Genomic DNA, 18,250 nt, shown 5'->3' on the forward strand with positions numbered 1-18,250 from the left:
CGCTCCTGGGCGCGGCCATTTTCCGTCGACTGGTGCGCCGCGGTGCGGGCGTTTCTTTGAGGACTGCGGGGCTGCGGCAGCTCCGCGGCCGCGCCTGCATATAGCCGCGCTTCGGGCGCTAAAAAAACATTGCCGAGCATACTTCCGCAGCGTGGCTGTGTTGCAGGAAGTATTCACGTTATCAAAGGGAGCACACTGATGCGTTTTAATGACATTTAGTTTGACATTCACGTGAATTGTGCTGACGCTTAGAACGCGCTCCTGCTTATATCGCTACCGTCCTGGTGCTCCACTGCAAAACAAAAAAAAACTTTTTGTTCAATATCAAATATTTGGTGTGCGGCTAGGTTGCAGTTCCAATTCCCATGCACTCTTAAACCTTCGGCCATAAAGTACCACCCACAAACAGGGCTTTCTTGTCGCATGCGTGGTGCGCCAGTTTATCTAAACAAATTACCGCTGTGAGCTTAACTGAGTCGCAGCGCCTACAAAAAACAAAATTTGTCATGGTTTATGCAATCTGGCGCATAAAAACGTACTTTTCCTCAAATTATCAAAGCTTGAATAGATATTAGCAGCGAATCCAGCTTTCACGAATTCTGAGGTCCGAAGTCGCGTTCATTTTATTCGGTAGCTCTCGCCGCGTGTGACAGCGTTGCATAGGCGTTTGGCTAAGTGTGAATGAATGTATTAAAATCGCGCATTTTCGCATGATTAAGGTAGATAGCAAAAGCAGAAAGACACTACGGTAAAGCCTTTACTCCCCCCCCCCCCCCCTTTGATCCCTATGACATGCGTGCGGAAAGAGGAACTGAAATCGGTAGCGGTCGTGCTTACAATCCTGTGCATGAAATGTGTTTAATGGGAACTAGAGCAAGCTCAGCGCAAGGAGGTGAGCGAAAACACGCGCTTCATCGGGACAACCTTCAGTCTGCAGCTCGCCTATCCAGTTACTACACCACTGAAAATCACTAAATCCACATTCCTGCGCCTAAAATTATCATAGATGACAGCGCACGTAAAAGACGGCAACAAACGACACGCCAGCGCAGAAATCTGCTTAGAAGTGCCGGTTTCCAGTCCGCACGCTACCTGGCCGACTACTCCGCGGGAAAAATCCTAGCTGTTTGCGATACTATTCCAGAATTTCCCTGAGCAGCGCCGCCGCACCAGCGGTTCTGTGGAGCAGCGTCGCCGCTGCGGTGCCAGCGTTTAGAATCCTGAGCCAGCAGAATATCATCATTGAAAAACGTAGCGCGAAAAACGAGACAAAGAAAGGGAGAAGAAAGGACACGAGCGCTAATCATCAATATCATCATGATGGGCACAAACAACGAGACAGACGCGCACTGCCTCGCCGCACTTGCATCCAAATGAACGGAAAAAAACTCGGAGATGTCACGTTAACGACTAACTGCGCGCAAGATAACCGCAGTACTGTCTGGTAGAGGGAAAATGTGAGTAGTGAGGCACAGCACACACCCTCATACGTTATGATGAAGCACTACAACGACAGAAGCGAACACGTAAACATGCATTCTACGCTCGGCGCCGGCGCGACCCGCAGTCCATCGGTCCGTGTGCGCCGATAGATGGCGACTGGTGTCGAGAGTAGGGGCGCGCTAGCAGCCTGCGTGTGAGGGTAAAAGAATCTGGTCTATAACTACAAATCGTCACCAATCCGGTTTCGTTTCCGATTGTTCAGCGTATGAGTCTCGCGATTCCGGTAATCTTTACATTGTAAATGATTTGTCTTGTTTCACGAGTCGAATGCACTGAAACGTCAGGCTGTGTGAACTCAACAGACAGAACCCCAAAGCGTTGTGATATTTGTTTTTCCGTGCTCAGGACCGCCGGTACGTAGCTTTGTTTGCGACGACAGATGCAACTATGGTCTATATTTAGCTGGAATATTTGTAGCCGCGCGCAACTTCTTGTACGTTATTCGAGATTAAGCTATATAGGTGACTGCCGCGCTTTGCCTGTGTGCTCTTCAACCCATGTGGGTATGGACCCAAGGCGCGGTCCGAGATTTCGAAGAGCTCGCCTTCGCTTGAGATACGAGCCGGCGCCCCAGCGGAATCGCTTCGCGTGGTTGTGTGTTACTGTTCCCGGCGCAGCTGGGCTCCAGTGATTCCGATGGTGGTGGTGGGGACCGGTATACGCTTGGGCTGCCGAGATTTCGGCTTGAACCTGGCACACTTTCACGGCTAAAAATTGAACGCGGCCAAAAGCGGCGGTGATTCTGTTCTTCGACGATCACCGAACACGGTTGTCGCTATCGTCGCAGTCGTTCAGTTCTTTGGGGGCGCGTCATCCCACCAAAGAGTTTCTTTTGAAAGCCTTTTACTGTCTTCCAGTCAGGACTGCCGTCACCACCACGCGACAATATTCTCACAAAGTAATGGTCCTAGCGGCGAGGTATCTGGCTGGTATATACCCTTATAAAAATGGTGTATAGACTCCTTATAAACTCTGTTGCCTTCCTGTAGACATTTCCTTTTGTCTGTTCATAGGGCCCGTTGTGTCGCAAGACGGTGCGGGCAGGGCTACGTTATTCTTAGTTATTTGTCTTTAAGCCCACTCTAAACAATGTCTGTTCATAGTCTGCAGATTGTCTATTGAAAAAAGTGTACTAAAAGCGTATAACCATAATTCTATAGATTGTCTGTATACTGTCCGTAGTATTGCGTATAAACTAGTCTATAAAAATTTTCTATACAATATCTATGGACTTTAAGACAAAACTCTATGCACAGTCTATAAACTGTCCAAATAAATTTTTGTAGGCGACCTCATCCCGTGTAGGGGTAGGCGATCATGCGCATGTCAGGCGTCGTCACCCTCCGTCAGTGGTATACCCAGTCCTGATTCTCCTTAAGTCTACTCCGCTCCCGTGACGCAACAGGGCCTGCATGCAGGCGCCACGAACTAAGGAAAGAGCGAAACGTACAGGCGTGGCAGCAAGTATATGCAGGCTTTATTTTATGTTCCCATGAGAGACCAAGCTGAGGCGTAATGGCGGTGTAAATGTTCCATGAGTGCAACGACTGGCTCTGGCGGCGCCCACGTGCTCAGTGCTGGGTCTTGCAGGTGTCGTCGTAGACGGTGTGGTAGCTCTCGCCGCAGAGGAGGTGGAAAATGAACTTGCAGGAGTGGGTCAGGTAGTTCTTCTTGTGCGCCGGCACCACCAGGGAGCAGGCAGTTTCTGCGAGAAAACGGCCGAGAATCTCGTCATCTTTGGATCTTGTGGCGTTGCCTAAAAACAGCTACGCCACGTTAGGCTTAGAAAAAAATCAAATCGATATCCACGACTGGGAGTCGAACCCGCGGGGGCGCGAACAGAGCAGCTTCGCAGGCCGCTGCGAGAGAGCACTATAGGCTAAGGTAGCTAAACTGTTACCCAGAGAGCGAGAGAGAGAGATAGAGAAACGTGTAATGCATAGAATGGTTGGGCGGGCCCTCATTCCAGGAGCCCATTGGCTTTTGCCGCCGCTCTTTCCAGGTTCAACAGCAAAATCTGGTCTTCCGAATGTGAGCTAGACAGCGCGGCCTCCCAGCCCTCAGTTGTCGGGTTATTGATTCTTGGTATATAGCTGGGTTTTTTTTGGCATGCCCATACCATATGGCATAAGTCAGCCACTTCACCGCAGAGTGAACAATGCGGATCGTACGAATTTGGAAACATATAGCTGAATTTGACGGGATTTATATAAGTAGTTGAATGTAATCCACTCTCTCGCTGTGCAATGCACGCCGACTTCTTCGTCCACTAATACTGCCCGTGCTTTCGCACTATAATCGGTTTAAACAAGTTAAAACCCTGGGACTTTTTTTACATGCTTAAGGGAACATACAGGGTGGCCGTTTGCGAAAGTCGATGTATGGTAAACACAGCGTACTTCCGCTACAAAATCAAGAGAAACGTAACGTAAATTTCTCTCTCTTGAGTGACCAGGTGTAATTGCATCGGCGTAAATTAAAACTAGAATAGAAGTAAAACACAGCTTTCTTGAATAATAATAATGAACTCAGGTCATGACAGAGATGAGTGAGAAAATATACGGTAATGTCGCGTAGTAAACGGCAACCCAACCCATCCACGACTTTGAAATAAATTTTCCCAGGCAAGGCACTCCAATACATTGCCTTTGCTTACGAATCTTCGGCAAGCAGCGTCGCGCCTTTGGTAGAATTGTTACTTAGAATCAATTGGTAGAATCTGCCCGAATATGCTATTTTTCTTTTTCATCCTCAATCTCTTCCGCCGTCTACATTTTCACCAAAACCGTTCCCACTTAGAGTAGTTGACTAATTAACACTCGTCCTACCAAATGCTTGCTGTCCCGATTAGTTCAGTTGGCAGAGCGACTGCCGTGGTGTGGTGGTGGTCCCGGGTTCGAACCCCGTCCAGTTCCTCTGATAGCTGTATAACTTTCCTCTGTAGCCGTATGGGCTGCCTTGGGTGGATCAATCAGTAATTACTCGCTTATTTTCATACAATGCTAGTTGTAAAACATGGTAGTCTATTAGTGTCATATGTTGATTAAGAGGTGCCAGGATGGCGTCCTATTGTCCTTAGTATTCTATCTTGTCATTACGCCTATTAACCAGTACGAACTCCAACCAACCAGCTCAACAGTGATTCCTAATATGTGAGCCCTTACCGCCAGCGTAGGGGTGCCTGTAGACCTTGCACTCGTTGCAGTCGGAGTAGGCGGTGTATACGTGGGCGTTGAAGCCCTTCTTCGGTCCTGGAATGTGAAAAATAGTGCGACAAAGTTTCATTAGCGTGGCGCTTCAGCGTATAACTTTTTTTTTTTTTTTTGTGGAACAATATGCTAAACGATGCCACACACAACAGTGAGCGGGCAGTACTAACAGCGCTCCGCGTACTGTTCTGTTTATGCTTGCTGAGTGGTGTTACTACGCCAGACCAACTAGCCGCCCCGGAGACGGAATTCAGTGGCTTTACTCTGAGCACAAAGAGTTGTGCACCCTTGGACAGCTCTGCGGACGTGAACCAGCCCGTACATGTCCCGCAAGAGTCGAAACTAGGAGAAGTATAGCGCTAAAAGGCGTTTGAAACGCTGGGGGGGGGGGGGGGGGGGGGGGAAGGGGGGGGGGGGGGTAATCAGAAAGATTTAGTTGCGATGGTAAAAAAGACAGGTATAGCGGCGATGGAAACGTTTTTGCACCGCACTGCTAGGGCCACGTGGTTTGCCTAGGCGTCCTGTCACTGAGTTCCGTGACGTACTCGAAAGTCCGACCGCGTCTGTCACGTTCCAACAAGTGTACACAACTGGAAATGGAACTTCCGTGTGTTAGCGACAGTGCTGAGTGCATTAATAATATCTTCCTTGTCTGGGTTGATCACAGGCACACACATGGGGTTGGGAAGAGGGGGAGGAAGCACTTCGTACGAGATTTCACACCACGGGGGCGTGATCACATGACCACCTTGTGCACATAGCCAGTGCCTTACGCCTGGCGCTGACTTTTCCGAAACAAACGGAGCGAAGGTTCCCGGAAAGGCGTGTTGGTGTCCGTAGGCACTTCGCATACGTGCAGGGCCACGGACCCTGCACGGGCATCTTGCATGGGCTGCATTTTTTCTGTGTGTAATCTTCGTCGCATTCCAGCTAGCTCTGATTTTCCTTACTACCAGTGGTGAAATCGTCATTTAATTTTCGAGTTGCTGAACGCTGCTTGTAGGGATGGTACGCTTACCGGAAAGAACGGTCACGTTGAGCTTGTTGTAGTATTTGTAGCCTTCCGACTTGAGCAGCTCGGTCTTAAAGTCCCTGTGCGATAAGAAAAAAATAAAGAACATTATTATCACAAGTAAATCACAAGTATGACAAGCAATCGGGGATCTACTCAGGCACACGGCTACCGCGTTTCGATGGAAGCGAAACGCTAAAGGCTCCCGTGTACTGTGCGATGTCAGTGTACGTGAAAGTTCCCCAGTTGGTAGAAATTGTTGCTGTTATCCTCGTACAATAGCACATATGCCCACATATGGGGATCGGCCAAGAATTGGTGCGAACAGAAATTAATCGGGAGCCTTCCACTACGTCATCTCTTTCTTCTTTCGCTCCCTTCTTCACCCATTCGCTTTCGGGGCTGTTGAAATGTCCATCGAAAAGTGAGACAGTTACTGCGCCTTTTCCTTTCCTCAAAACCAATGTTCATTCAAAGGGTTTGGAAGGCGCTGCAGTAGGTGGGGAAGGGGGTCAGTGCAACCCCCCCCCCTCCCCCCCCCCCCCCCCCCCCCCCTTCCCGTCCCGGGATCATTATCGGGTTTTCCTCACCACCTCATTACCCCGCTCATATGGTTGAGACGCTGCGATGCGATGAGACTGTCATGTTATTGCGCCGCCACTGTTGACTTCATAAGCGCGCCGAGCAACTGACGTCACATGAATAGGGTGCCTCACCTTAGAGTTAAGCGTGATCAAGAAAAACGGAAAGCGCTCATGGGCGAAAAATCCTGAAACCGGTTGCGTCAAGCGAAAACAAAAAAAAAATGACAGTTATAGTTCGTCGTCGAGAGTAGATGTAAGCATGGAATGCATTGCAGGAAAGGTACAGTGCATTCTAGTACGGCTCACAGATTGTGGTAGCTGCACTCGATCAGCCTCCGTTATCAACTACTTTTCTTAGCTGACAGCGCCCTTGGCTCCCTTCATCTATTCTGGTGCGTAGTGAACCGCATGACTAGAGCTGTCGGCTTCCAGAATAAGAAGAGTTCACGCCAGCACGCTCCGCACATGTTTACTGAGGTAAACAACAACAACACTCCGCACAGAACGCTGGGACCTTTGCCTCGGCCAGTCGCCTCCGCTCTGTCGACCACTACGTCGACTCAACTTAGCGTCCAGGGTGAGACCCAGCTCTCCTGCACCTGTTTCGCAAGCGGTATGACTCCTCCCGCCCCAAATGTCCTTCACCCTGTGGCAATCTCAAGCACTGTCTCTTTCAGTGCCCAGTAGCCTTCCGGCATCCCTTCTTCCCCTCTCCTCTCCCCTGCATACCTAGTATACGTGGAATACCTGGCTGGCGTCGGACAAATTGAGAATCACTGGAAAGTTTTTCCAATGACTGTAGACCAATCAGACAACCAGGACGTTCTGGTGCCCTGTGCCCAGGATCTTTTTAAGCATTTAATCTGTTCCCTCTTTAAAAAAATTCATTCTCCCTCCCTCTCTTGACCGAACTCCAATAAATATGATCGCGGTCATGCAGGCGACCACGACCTGTAACGCGTGCTGGCCCCGCCTCTTCCTTTTCAGCACGTGGTAGGCTTTAGTCACGCTTGTCGCAACAGGTGCTTTAAGTGTCGCCGCACTAAGCCGCTTTTTTTTTAACCTCTCTCGCTGCATCCGCCACGTCCCTTAAGGTCCCGTAAGGTCATCAGCGCTCTTTACCTTCTTCTCCTTCTTGTTCCTGTTTTGTGTTCGCGCTGCCGATACATATATAGGTCCTTTTCGCTCTCTGAAACGCCGTAGTGCTCGCCCGCTCTTAGCGACATTTACGAACGTTTGCGCCGCAGAACGAACAGAAATTCGATTATACCCAGCGCACAGTTCGAGAGGCTACCAGTTAAAACAAGCAATGCAAGAGGGCCTTTCTCGAAGTATGTGCACGTCTCCAGGAATTTTAATGTGCGCGAGGAGCGATGCCCTTAATTACTACGGCGTGAGAATGTAAGGCTCGAGAGTCCATGCTGTTGCTGTTCTTTCATGAAGTAAACATATATAAAAACAACTGCGGCGATGGCCGAGTGGTCTGAGGCATCGTGAAACGAACCACCGCTGGTTCGATTCCCATTCGGGGATGAAGTGTACTTTCACTGAGCTCCACTCGAAAAGGAAGTTTCGTAATGTTTCGGTTAAGCTCACCATCGCTGGTTCGGATCCCATTCGAAGACGAAGTGTTCTTGTACTGAGTTCCACTCAACTAGGAAGTTTCGGAATATTTCGGATAAGTTCGGCTTCAGGCTCGGCGCAGCTTCTGGACGACGGCCGGGTTAATTTGGCAAGCGTGGTAGCTAACAGAATTTCACAGTTCACGCATTATTGATTCTGCCTAAACAAGCGGATTACGAACGAAGCTACTGTGGGCAGTTTTGTATTGAAAAGCTATTTTTGCGAAAATAATAATTCAAACTATAAATGGCACTTGAGATTATGAATAAACAGGCAACGGAAATCCATGCGTGATACTCTGTCAGGGGTCATTTAGGGTTAAATAAATTTCGATGTTTTCTCTGGAGGAAAGAAACGCAAAAAGCCCCTGTGAACAAAATAAAATATTTACCTGAGTACTTTCTGCTGCAGTACAACCAACCTGATCCATGTCTATGGTAATGGTTTTGCGAAGTACTAATTCAACCACCGCGGCCGGGATCGAACCCGTGACCCGAAAGACGCGGGTTCGATCCCGGCTGCGGTGTTTGAATTTCTTTGGAGGAGAAATCCTAGAGTCCCGTGTACTGTGCGATGTCAGTGTACGTTAAAGAACCTCAGGTGGTCGTGATTTCCGGAGCCCTCCACTACGGCGTCTCTCATAGCCTTAGTCGCTTTGGGACGTTAAACTCCAACAAACCAAACCAATCATTCATAAATCAGCTGTCAAACTGTGCCATCGAGGTGAAATAAAAGGCGGACACAAAAATACGAAAATTTTAACTGCCGAAGCAGAAATACAGTTCCAGTGTATTATCATTTAGCACGAAAAGCGGTCGTCGTGTTTTTTAGCTGGAAGTGAAACGCGCATGTTTTGAATTTATAACTGTTAAATCCTTATTTTGGTGCTCGCGTTTCATTAGGCCTCAGTGGTACAGCGGCGCGTAAAAATAATTAGCACATGTGACAGACGACCCGAAAGGCAGATTCTCACCGCGCACGCGGCGTTACGGTTCGCGAACACTCTGAAAGCAACAGTTTCAGGTCATTCCCACGTATGCAGCAAGGGGAAATCGGCAGGCAGCAGCAGCCTCTGTCAGTTAACCCTTTCAGTGAGGCTTGATCAGGAATTCAAGTGTAGGTCAGCTATCTGGATCGTCGTTTTAATGTTTTTCTTCTTCGAACGGTATAATGTGTCACTTCAAGAAATAGCCAGATACAAGAACTGGGTCTTCAGTAGCGAAAATATCAGTTTAGTAGAAAACAAATCAACCATGCATGGGAGCTATGCGTAGCGATTCCTGCATGCCAGCATCATCATCATCATCAGCCTGACTACGCCCACTGCAGGGCAAAGGCCTCTCCCATGTCTCTCCTATTAATCCTGTCCTTTGCCAGGTCCGGCCACCGTATCCCCGCAAACTTCTTAATCTCATCCGCCCACCTAACTTTCTGCCGTCCCCTGCTACGTTTGCTTTCTCTTGGAATCCACTCCGTTACCCTTAAGGACCAGCGGTTATCTTGCCTTCGCATTACATGCCCTGCCCAAGCCCATTTCTTCCTCTTGATTTCAACTAAGATTTCATTAACCCGCGTTTGTTCCCTCACCCACTCCGCCTGCTCCCGATCTCTTAACGTTACACCTATCATGCCGGTAGGTATATACTTACACAACTGCGCCGCTGCTGTCCTTAACGTGGCCCTCGGCGGTGCCGTTCACCAGGGGCTTGGTCTGCCTGAAGTAGGTGCACTTGCCGTCTCCGAAGTAGGGGTCGTGATCGTACGTGCGGTAGATCACGTACCAGTACGACTCGAGCGGGTAGCACTGCGCGCAAACAAGACGAGTACGGACGCACACTCAGTTATGCATGTTACTGGCAGGACAACACTAACCAAAAAGCAATAAGCACTTGTGCAGACATAAGTTTCCCGCTGTTTTTCCTGGTCAGAGGTGATATATTTGGAGTAAAGCCGCCTTACTAATGGTATGTCTGTTCTGGTCAATAAAGAAATTTAGGCAGGGAAAGTCCCAGCAAGATCATAGTGCCGAGAAAATTACTCTGTTTTTTTTTTTTATATTTCCTTTCTGCGATTAAGTTGGCGCTGCAATACGTTTGCGGGCCCCACTCACGATTAAGTTGATCTCAGTCGTATTAAATTCAAAGAGGCTGCCTTACTGCAACAAGCATGCTGTCAAGATTTCTGTATAGGTCATTGCAGTAACGCTATCGCATAGCTGAGGTGCAATTTGTACCCTCCCTCAACACAGTCATTGATAGTGACGGTAGCTGAGTCGATGCTCGTCAAATACTGTATCGCTAAAACCGGTCATGGTGCACTAGATCACCGTACCAAACACTGTGCACCGTATTGCACGCAACAGACAATGCGCGAGCTGAAGGTTCACATACGCACCTGGGCCTCATTCTGGTACTCTCCAAGCTCCGGCCTCAGCTCGTAGTTGACCGCGCTCACAGCGACGACGAGAAAAGAGAATGCCAATGGAGACCACATGTTGCTGTAAGCGCTGCTCTGCCCGGAACGATCGCCTGTTCTGTGTGTGCTTCGAGAGAGAGACCAAAGAAAGCTCCTGGACTGTGCCGCAGAAAACCCGGCCTTTATAAAGCAAGCGAAAGCGCTTTTTCTTGGCCCAGCCCCCCTGCATCTTGATAAAGCGTCTGTCGCAAGCTTCGGCATCCTTTTTTTACTTGGAGAGTATCATCCTCGCTTATACCTTAGAAGGAGCGACATTTAATCGGTGAGCCGTAGGCTACGTCTCCGATGTTGCGTAACCGCCAACAGATCCCCCTTTTCACTGCTGCCGCTCAAGAAAAAGGTGCTGAGGGCCTCCCGCTTGTGCGGCCAGGCAGGGTATGGAGTGTTCTGCCCTGGCGGACCTTAGCTCTTTGCTTCTCCTCCCTTACAGAGGAGGTCTGTCGGCGTGCTGAGCGCGAAACTGCCAATGTCGCAATCCCCAGGGACTGTGTTGGCGCGTGTGCCGCGGTTCAGCAGAGGATGGCAGGCTGAACGGCGCGCCGCCGTGCCACAGGAAGAGGCATCCGTGTGGAATCGTGCAGAGGTCTTGCGCTGTCCGCACACGCGTGGCCATCGCCCTCGAGGAGCGAGGGGGACGTGTTCCCTTTCTCGTCATTGAGGAGGAACGGTCTAGCCGCTCTCCCAAATGAATAATGCGAGATAGAGGGAAAATAAAGAAAAGAGTGGAAAACCTGCTCTTCACTTGCTGGATAACGCTCGCTCTGTTCCGGCGATGGACGACAACGACGACGTTTCGGCGCGCAGTGGCGCAACGTTGCGTTGCCCCTGCCACGGCGGCCAACAACCCGGGCGATATCGCGTGAGAACGCAGTGGCGGTGGCGGCGGCGTTTTATTGGTGCATTGCCTCCTGATGCAGTCGTGGGTTGAGACGAATGACCGCGAGGGGAAAAAACAGTTGATTTGGCAGCGGTGCCATCATGGGCCAAGCGCCAATATTTGAAATTACGCAGTTTTAGCATAGTCTGTCTGCCGTACGGCAAATGCGGTAATGCGTTGCCGTTGCTACTGTTTGTTTTTTTGTTTGTTTGTTTACCGGAGTTTAACATCCCAAAGCGACTCGGGCTACGAGGGATACCATAGTGAAGGGTTCCGGAAATTTCCACCACATGGGGTTATTTAACGTGCACTGACATCGCACAGTGCACGGGCCTCTAGAATTTCGCCTCCACCGAAATTCGACCGCTGCGGCCGGGATCAAACCCGTGCTACCGTTGACAGGCTTGCCTAGCCACATTTGCCGTACGGTAGTAGTTTCCGTAGTTACCAAGGTAAACAGGTTGCTTGCGAAACACACACACAGTTTGCACACGAATTTTGAAAACGACTTTTATTTCTCAAGCTCAGTAGTTGGCGAATCAGGCTAAAGACCTCATACCCCCCCTCCCCCAGGTCTGCTGCGAAGGCAGGAACGTGTGGCTCAGCGCTACATCGTGCCCACTCTCGGGAAACCAACCGTAGCAGTAAGCCTCAGTCGTCATCATCATCACCGCCAGTCTGCACTGCATAAAGAGAAACCACACCAATATCTGTTGCTCCTGAAAGATGACATTTCGGGAAGTATAAAGGCAGTGTACCTAAATGTGGACTTCAAACATCCACGATAAAGCCTGTTCTCTTGGCATGGTCATTAGAGTATATCGTAAAATCTAATGGCGCAAAGGTGCTGCGCCGAACTGATACGAATTTGAAGATATTGTGTCATCATCATCAGCCTGACTACACCCACTGCAGGGCAAAGGCCTCTCCCATGTCTCTCCAATTAACCCTGTCCTTTGTCAGTTGCCGCCACTGTATCCCCGCAAACTTCTTAATCGCATCCGCCCACCTAACTTTCTGCCGTCCCCTGCTACGTTTGCCTTCTCTTTAAATCCACTCCGTTACCCTTAAGGCATTACATGCCCTGCCCAAGCCCATTTCTTCCTCTTGATTTCAACTAAGATGTCATTAACCCGCGTTTGTTTCCTCACCCACTCCGCCCTCTTCCGAAATCTTAGCGTTACACCTATCATTTTTCTTTCCATAGCTCGCTGCGTTGTTCTTAACTTAAGCTGAACCCTCTTTGTTAGCCTCCACGTTTCTGCCCCATAGGTGAGTACCGGTAGGATACAGCTGTTGTATACTTTTCTCTTCAGGGATATTGGTAAGCTGCCATTCATGATCTGAGAGAACCTGCCATATGCGCTCCACCCCATACTGGGAGACTCTCTTGGCCAGCTCCGCTGCTGCTGACCAGCGCCGGATAATTACCGACGCCTTGAAGCGGATAGCCCTCCAAGGACTGTCCTTTGCCCTTTAAGGGCAACCCCCTAAGGGTTGCCTCGTGCCACGTAAGGGGAGGCAGGGTTTGCCCTCTCTGAAATTGCTTGGCAATAAATGTTTCAACCACCACCACCACCATTCTTATTCTTCTAGTTATTTCCCTCTCATGATCCGGATCTGCGGTCACTACCTGCCCTAAGTAGATATATTCTCTTACTACTTCCAGCACCTCGCTACCAATTGCGAACTGCTTTTTCCTTGCTAGGCTGTTGAACATTACTTTGGTTTTCTGCATGTTAATTCTTAGCCCCACCGTTCTGCTCTGCCTGTCTAACTGATTGATCATGCTTTGCAGTTCTTGTCCTGAGTGGCTCAGCAAGGCAATGTCATCAGCGAATCGCGAGTTACACAGGTATTCTCCATTAACTATTATCCCCAACTGTTCCCATTCCAGTCCCCGGAATACCTCCTGTAAGCAGGCAGTGAAGAGCAATGGCGAGATCGTGTCTCCCTGCCTGACACATTTCCGTATTTGAATTTTATTGCTTACTTTATGGAGAACTATAGTAGCCGTGAAATCGTTATAAATATCTTGTACATACATACATACATATCTTGTACATATCTTGTAAATTGTGTACAATCGTCAAATAAATGTCTTCAAATAAGTAAGGTTTAATCGTGGCTTGTGGCGCGTTCATTCGCTTGTATAAAATAAATTGCAGATATGACCACCATGCTCATCTGCTTTTTCATATTTTGATACATGCGAGTTCAAGTCACGTAGTTTTAGTGTATTTTTTTTTCTAGAAGTCGCTCCAAAATGGCTGTAATTCTGCTCCATGGTTGCTCCGGAACGCAGGTTTCTGTGCTCCAAGAACTGTTCTAGAAACTATCTTGGCTGTCCCAGCCCTGAAATAGGTGCAATATTATGAAAGCGCACTTATTAAGAGCCCTGAAGATGGGCAAAACTGACATAAAGAAACGTATTTTAGTCGAATAATTGTTGATATTTTACCGATATTACTCACGAAAGAAAAATTTTGCGAGTTTAGGCGGAATTCGTTCGCAGTGCTTGGCGATTATAACTTCATGATATATAGTTATCTGGTATACATATCAGGGGATTTCTTTACATCTCTGGACTGTAGTGTTCTCGAGCCTGTGAACTGTGCGTGACTTGATTTTTGGTGGCATCTTGTTCCGAATATATTTGTGTGTGCTAATGTTATGTGTTATGACTACATTCTGTTTTGCGGGAAACATTAGTAGTATGAGTCCTCACATACATTCATACCTTGTCTCAAAACTTGTTGACATCTGAGCGTTAGCCACCGCTCACACCAGGCAAAATAAAGGCCCATAAAGTAATCTTGCACGTTAACAACAGTCAGCGAATGTCTGGCGCCCATCACTCAATCGCGACAATTGCCAAACCAACATGTACCGTTTTAACGAGTTTTAACGAGTGGAAAGCTTTGAAAATTCAACCCCTGATTTACTGCCGCTAACTGCTTCCATCTGCGAGACGGATCGATCAGCGAATCAAGTGTCATTCTAAATTGCACGGACTCGTGAAGGTAAGGGTTCGGCTTTTCGGTTTTTGTTTTCTGAAAATTAGGCGCTCTTTTTTTTTTCTGGTCGATATTTCGGAACGAGTTTCGTTTTTGTTTTTTGATGAACAAGGTTTCCGGCGAATGAATCACTGACTTTTTTCCGTTCATGAACATGAACATGATAACATGATGAACATAATAAACAGTTCATGAGGATGAACTGTTTATCGGTAATTACTTCACTAATCGTGTACATGGAGCTCTGCTTGCGAAAAGGAATTGCTATTGTCATTAATAAAAGCAACGCAAGTTAAAACAGCCGGCAGACAAAAACGCAGTTGGAAGTTTACTTTCAAGGACTAGGTTGACAAGTTATTGTTCAGTTGTCACGTTGGGTTAGAGGGCGCGGCAGCACGTTGTTTGAGTATTGATGGCAGCGATTGAACTGCCGCTGAATCGTCGCGGTAGCCATGATACTTTTTTCGTGACGCCCATGCACTGTTTCGTGCATGTTCATACATGGAGTTGATAAACTCAGATAACCGACTAACTGCTCTAAGCGAGTGATGACAGTGAACAAACAGTGCTTAGCTAGCAGGCCGCGAGAAAGTGGTGTTTTCAGGTCGGCAGAGGCGTGTAAGCTAGCGCAGCAATAGCTGAGATCGCACATTTGTGTTGCTTATCCAACAATACCACCGTCTCATCACGCCCGTGACTTCCCTGCTTAGTTATTTTCACCTTTGAAATAGCGTAACTCGTACTTAACAGCCAGCTAACTATGCCTTACATGCCAACAATGCTGACATCGTTGTTGTAGTGCCTGGCTGCTGTTTGCACCAAAGTAATGTCCGCGCTGATGGCGCTGCTAAAGTGGATCAATGGCTCATGTTTAGCTAACGCTCACGCCTCTTTTCGAAGGCGAAATTCTAGAGGCCCGTGTGCTGTGCGATGTCAGAGCAGGTTAAAGAACCCCAGTTGGTCGAAATTTCCGGAGCCCTTCACTACGGCGTCCCTCATAGCCTGAGTCGCTTTGGGACGTCAGACCCCAATAAACTAACTAAACCAACCTCTTTTTTCTTTTTTAAACCTGCGGCACCTGCGAGGCCTACTGCATGCGTTGCGACTGAAGTGCAACATAGGCGCGCCCATGCTGGCCATATTCATTCGCTTAAATTTTGCTTTGCAAATTACTTTTTTATATTGTCACGACCCAAGGAGACCCGTACAGGTAGGCGTAGGGGTGAACCCTAGAATGAGGTCAGTCCTTTTAAACCCAGAGCCAGGTCTAGCCCGAGCGCGCCTTTCTATCCGCCTCTTCATCCTCGTTTCGACTAGGCGCGGATGCCGCGTGGTGATAGGCCACATACGGTGATACCATTGGGCCTGTAATGCAATGCGCATGCGTGATTAATTGTAGCAATTTAATGATGTTTGCAGACCGCTTATTGCACGCTTAGTGCGTATTAGCTTGCGTTTTTTTTTTTACTTGGAGAGTAAAGCTCGAGTACTATTCCTTGCATTGAAAACCTGGCATATATCGCCGATTTCTAGAGAGCGTTGCTTACTTCATTTCTTGTTGTTTGTTTGTTTGTTTTATGGGGTTTAACGTCCCAAAGCGACTCACGCTATGAGAGACGCCGTAGTGAAGGGCTCCGGAAATTTCGACCACCTGGGGTTCCTTAACGTGCACTGACATCGCACAGTACACGGGCCTCTAGAATTTCTCCTCCAACGAAATTCAACCGCCGCGGCCGGGATCGAACCCGCGTCTTTCGGGTCAGCAGCCGAGCACCATAACCATTGAGCCACCGCAGCGGCACTTATTTCATTTCTATTCGGGGAAAAATTCCGAAGACTTCAGATTCGGGGTTCAGGCGCTCGTTTTGTTCCGATATCAAAATTGTTCACTGTTTACTTAATATTTCCGTGAACAGGCGGTACCCTAGCAAAAAAACTGATAGAAATTTCTACAAGTCTCTTAAAAATATGTATAGGTCGTACAGGTCCTTCTATTAGTCTGATTTATATTCCTACCTGACCCATAGAACTCTGTACCAGACTGGTAGGGAGCAGATAGATCTCACTGTGCCATGTACAAGACCTGATAGGATGATGTATCAGTCTTTTACAGAAAACAGAGATCCTCATACAACATATAGAATTCCAACTGACACACTAATAAAGCCCGGTAGAATATTACAGAAGAGGGCAAATACGGGCTGGTTGGTACATGTTTCACGAATTGGAAAAGCGCTGGTGTAAATTCCTAGTCAAAGTTTGCTTCAGTTTCGTGTCTTTCAGGAGTGCAGAGATATTTTGCATTTTTTTTCTCCACCTGTTCTGTGGTTGATGTTGATTGCTTTTTGTAGTTTGCTTATAGCAGTTTTCTTTTATTGCCTGCTACTCTGGGCTCAAACTTTTACTGTTTAATGCGAAAATATTATTCCTGTTTTAAATGTGATCACCCTTCTGCTATTCCTGTTGTGTTCTTGACGAGAAGGTATGTGTTCATTTACAGTGAATTTCTAGTCAGTGGCTCCTTTCGTTTGTTTTATGGTTTACAACTTGCAGGATATGCAGTGTTTTGAAATACTTTCTGTCACTCCTCCTGTTGGTGTGGTTGATTTTTATTGGGTTAATACTTTCTTCACAGCATTTTTTTTTTTGTTTCCTGCAGGACAAGGCAGGTGTGAATACGATGTGGGTTTCATTGTTATTCAATGTAAAAACCTTTGCTGTTTTAAATGTGATCAATTTATTAGTCGTTTTTGAACTGCTTGGTACATTAATTTTGTTGTGTAGATTTTTATTATGCATTCCTTCACAAATTGTTTGCTTCATCATTTGAATTATATGTACTGCCTTTTGTGATAATACAGAAAGATTGTTTTTTACTTATTTTCTTGGCTGCCGCGAAAGCTTGTTTCTCCTCGATGCACATACTACACCTATACAACACATATAGGTACTGATAGGCGCCATAGATCTGGTACACTAATACGAATACTCTAATACACTGATAGACTTATATACGCAGAATAACGCTGATACATCCAGAATAGAACTAAAAGGAATTTTATCAGTGTATTAGTTGTATCGTTTCATAATGCAATAGACAGAACTGATAGGATTCTTAACAGTTTATCCTATCAGAATTTTTGCTAGGGTATATGGCCGGTGTTTAACGGATTAATTTTTTTCCCTTAGTTATTGTATAGCATTCCGCCACTGTGGTCCAGTGGTAATGGTGTTTGGCCTGTAAGTCCAAGGTCGCAGGATCGAATCCTGGTCGAAACACCCGGGCGTTTTTCGATGTTAGCGGACGTTAAAAAAAGAAAACAGGTGGTCAAAACCAAACCGGTGACCACCTATACAGCATCTCCTGCGGGCCGCATGCACTTTGTAGGCGTTGAAGATATATATGCCAACTTGAACTTACCAAAGGCCCAAATTACCGCCGTCACCCGCAGAATTTCCGCTTCCGTGCTTGACCTGCCTGCCCGTGCAAGTATGGGCGCTCCGGTCTTGTTCTTTCAGCATCACGGCTGATATTTTGAGTGCAAAGCACGCTTAGATACAACCACAGTAGTCAGCGTATACGTGGAGTCTCATTACGTTCAATGCAGTTAAAATCAATGCTTTTCAATTTAATTACATGTTGAGTAACTAATCGGTTTATATATCCCAATCCGATCGCACACGATATTCGCCTTTTATGAGGCGAATATCTTGAATCATCGGAATTGACACCTTTACTGATTGTCCGCTATATGTCCAGAACAGACCGGTCAGGCACCTACCGAGCGCCTTTTTTTTTTCTTTTTCTCAATTCATCATCCGACGCTCGTAGTGGGCAGTTGAATGCGTTAAGTCGCGTGAACTGCGAGTGCTCGTCGTGTGAGAAGGCTTGCTTTTCAGGACTCGAAATTTTGGACGCAATAAGGTATGTTGTGTAAAAATTAGAATTG

General features: G+C 47.5%; 1 protein-coding gene across 1 annotated transcript; it reads right to left on the reverse strand.

Annotated features, from left to right (window-relative positions):
- Positions 1 to 3,062: 3,062 nt before the first annotated feature.
- LOC149359914 (uncharacterized) lies at positions 3,063 to 10,424 on the reverse strand. The gene is made up of 5 exons (XM_089567755.1): positions 10,326 to 10,424; positions 9,581 to 9,735; positions 5,731 to 5,804; positions 4,668 to 4,754; positions 3,063 to 3,208 (listed from the first exon to the last, which is right to left on the reverse strand). Exons 1-5 carry the CDS (start codon positions 10,422 to 10,424, stop codon positions 3,075 to 3,077), a joined length of 549 nt encoding a protein of 182 aa, XP_089423881.1. The 3' UTR covers positions 3,063 to 3,074.
- Positions 10,425 to 18,250: the final 7,826 nt, after the last annotated feature.

This window comes from Amblyomma mixtum, chromosome 2 (assembly GCF_055824585.1).
Source record: "Amblyomma mixtum isolate Tamu chromosome 2, ASM5582458v1, whole genome shotgun sequence".
Lineage (NCBI taxonomy): Eukaryota > Metazoa > Arthropoda > Arachnida > Ixodida > Ixodidae > Amblyomma > Amblyomma mixtum.

Excerpts from the sequence above, each read along its gene's own strand:
- LOC149359914 (XM_089567755.1), bottom strand. The coding sequence starts at position 10,424 with ATGTGGTCTCCATTGGCATTCTCTTTTCTCGTCGTCGCTGTGAGCGCG. Across the intron at positions 9,736-10,325 it reads AGTACCAGAATGAGGCCCAG|TGCTACCCGCTCGAGTCGTA; the intron begins GTGCGTATGTGA and ends GTTTGCGCGCAG. Across the intron at positions 5,805-9,580 it reads GACAGCAGCGGCGCAGTTGT|GGACTTTAAGACCGAGCTGC; the intron begins GTAAGTATATAC and ends CTTATCGCACAG.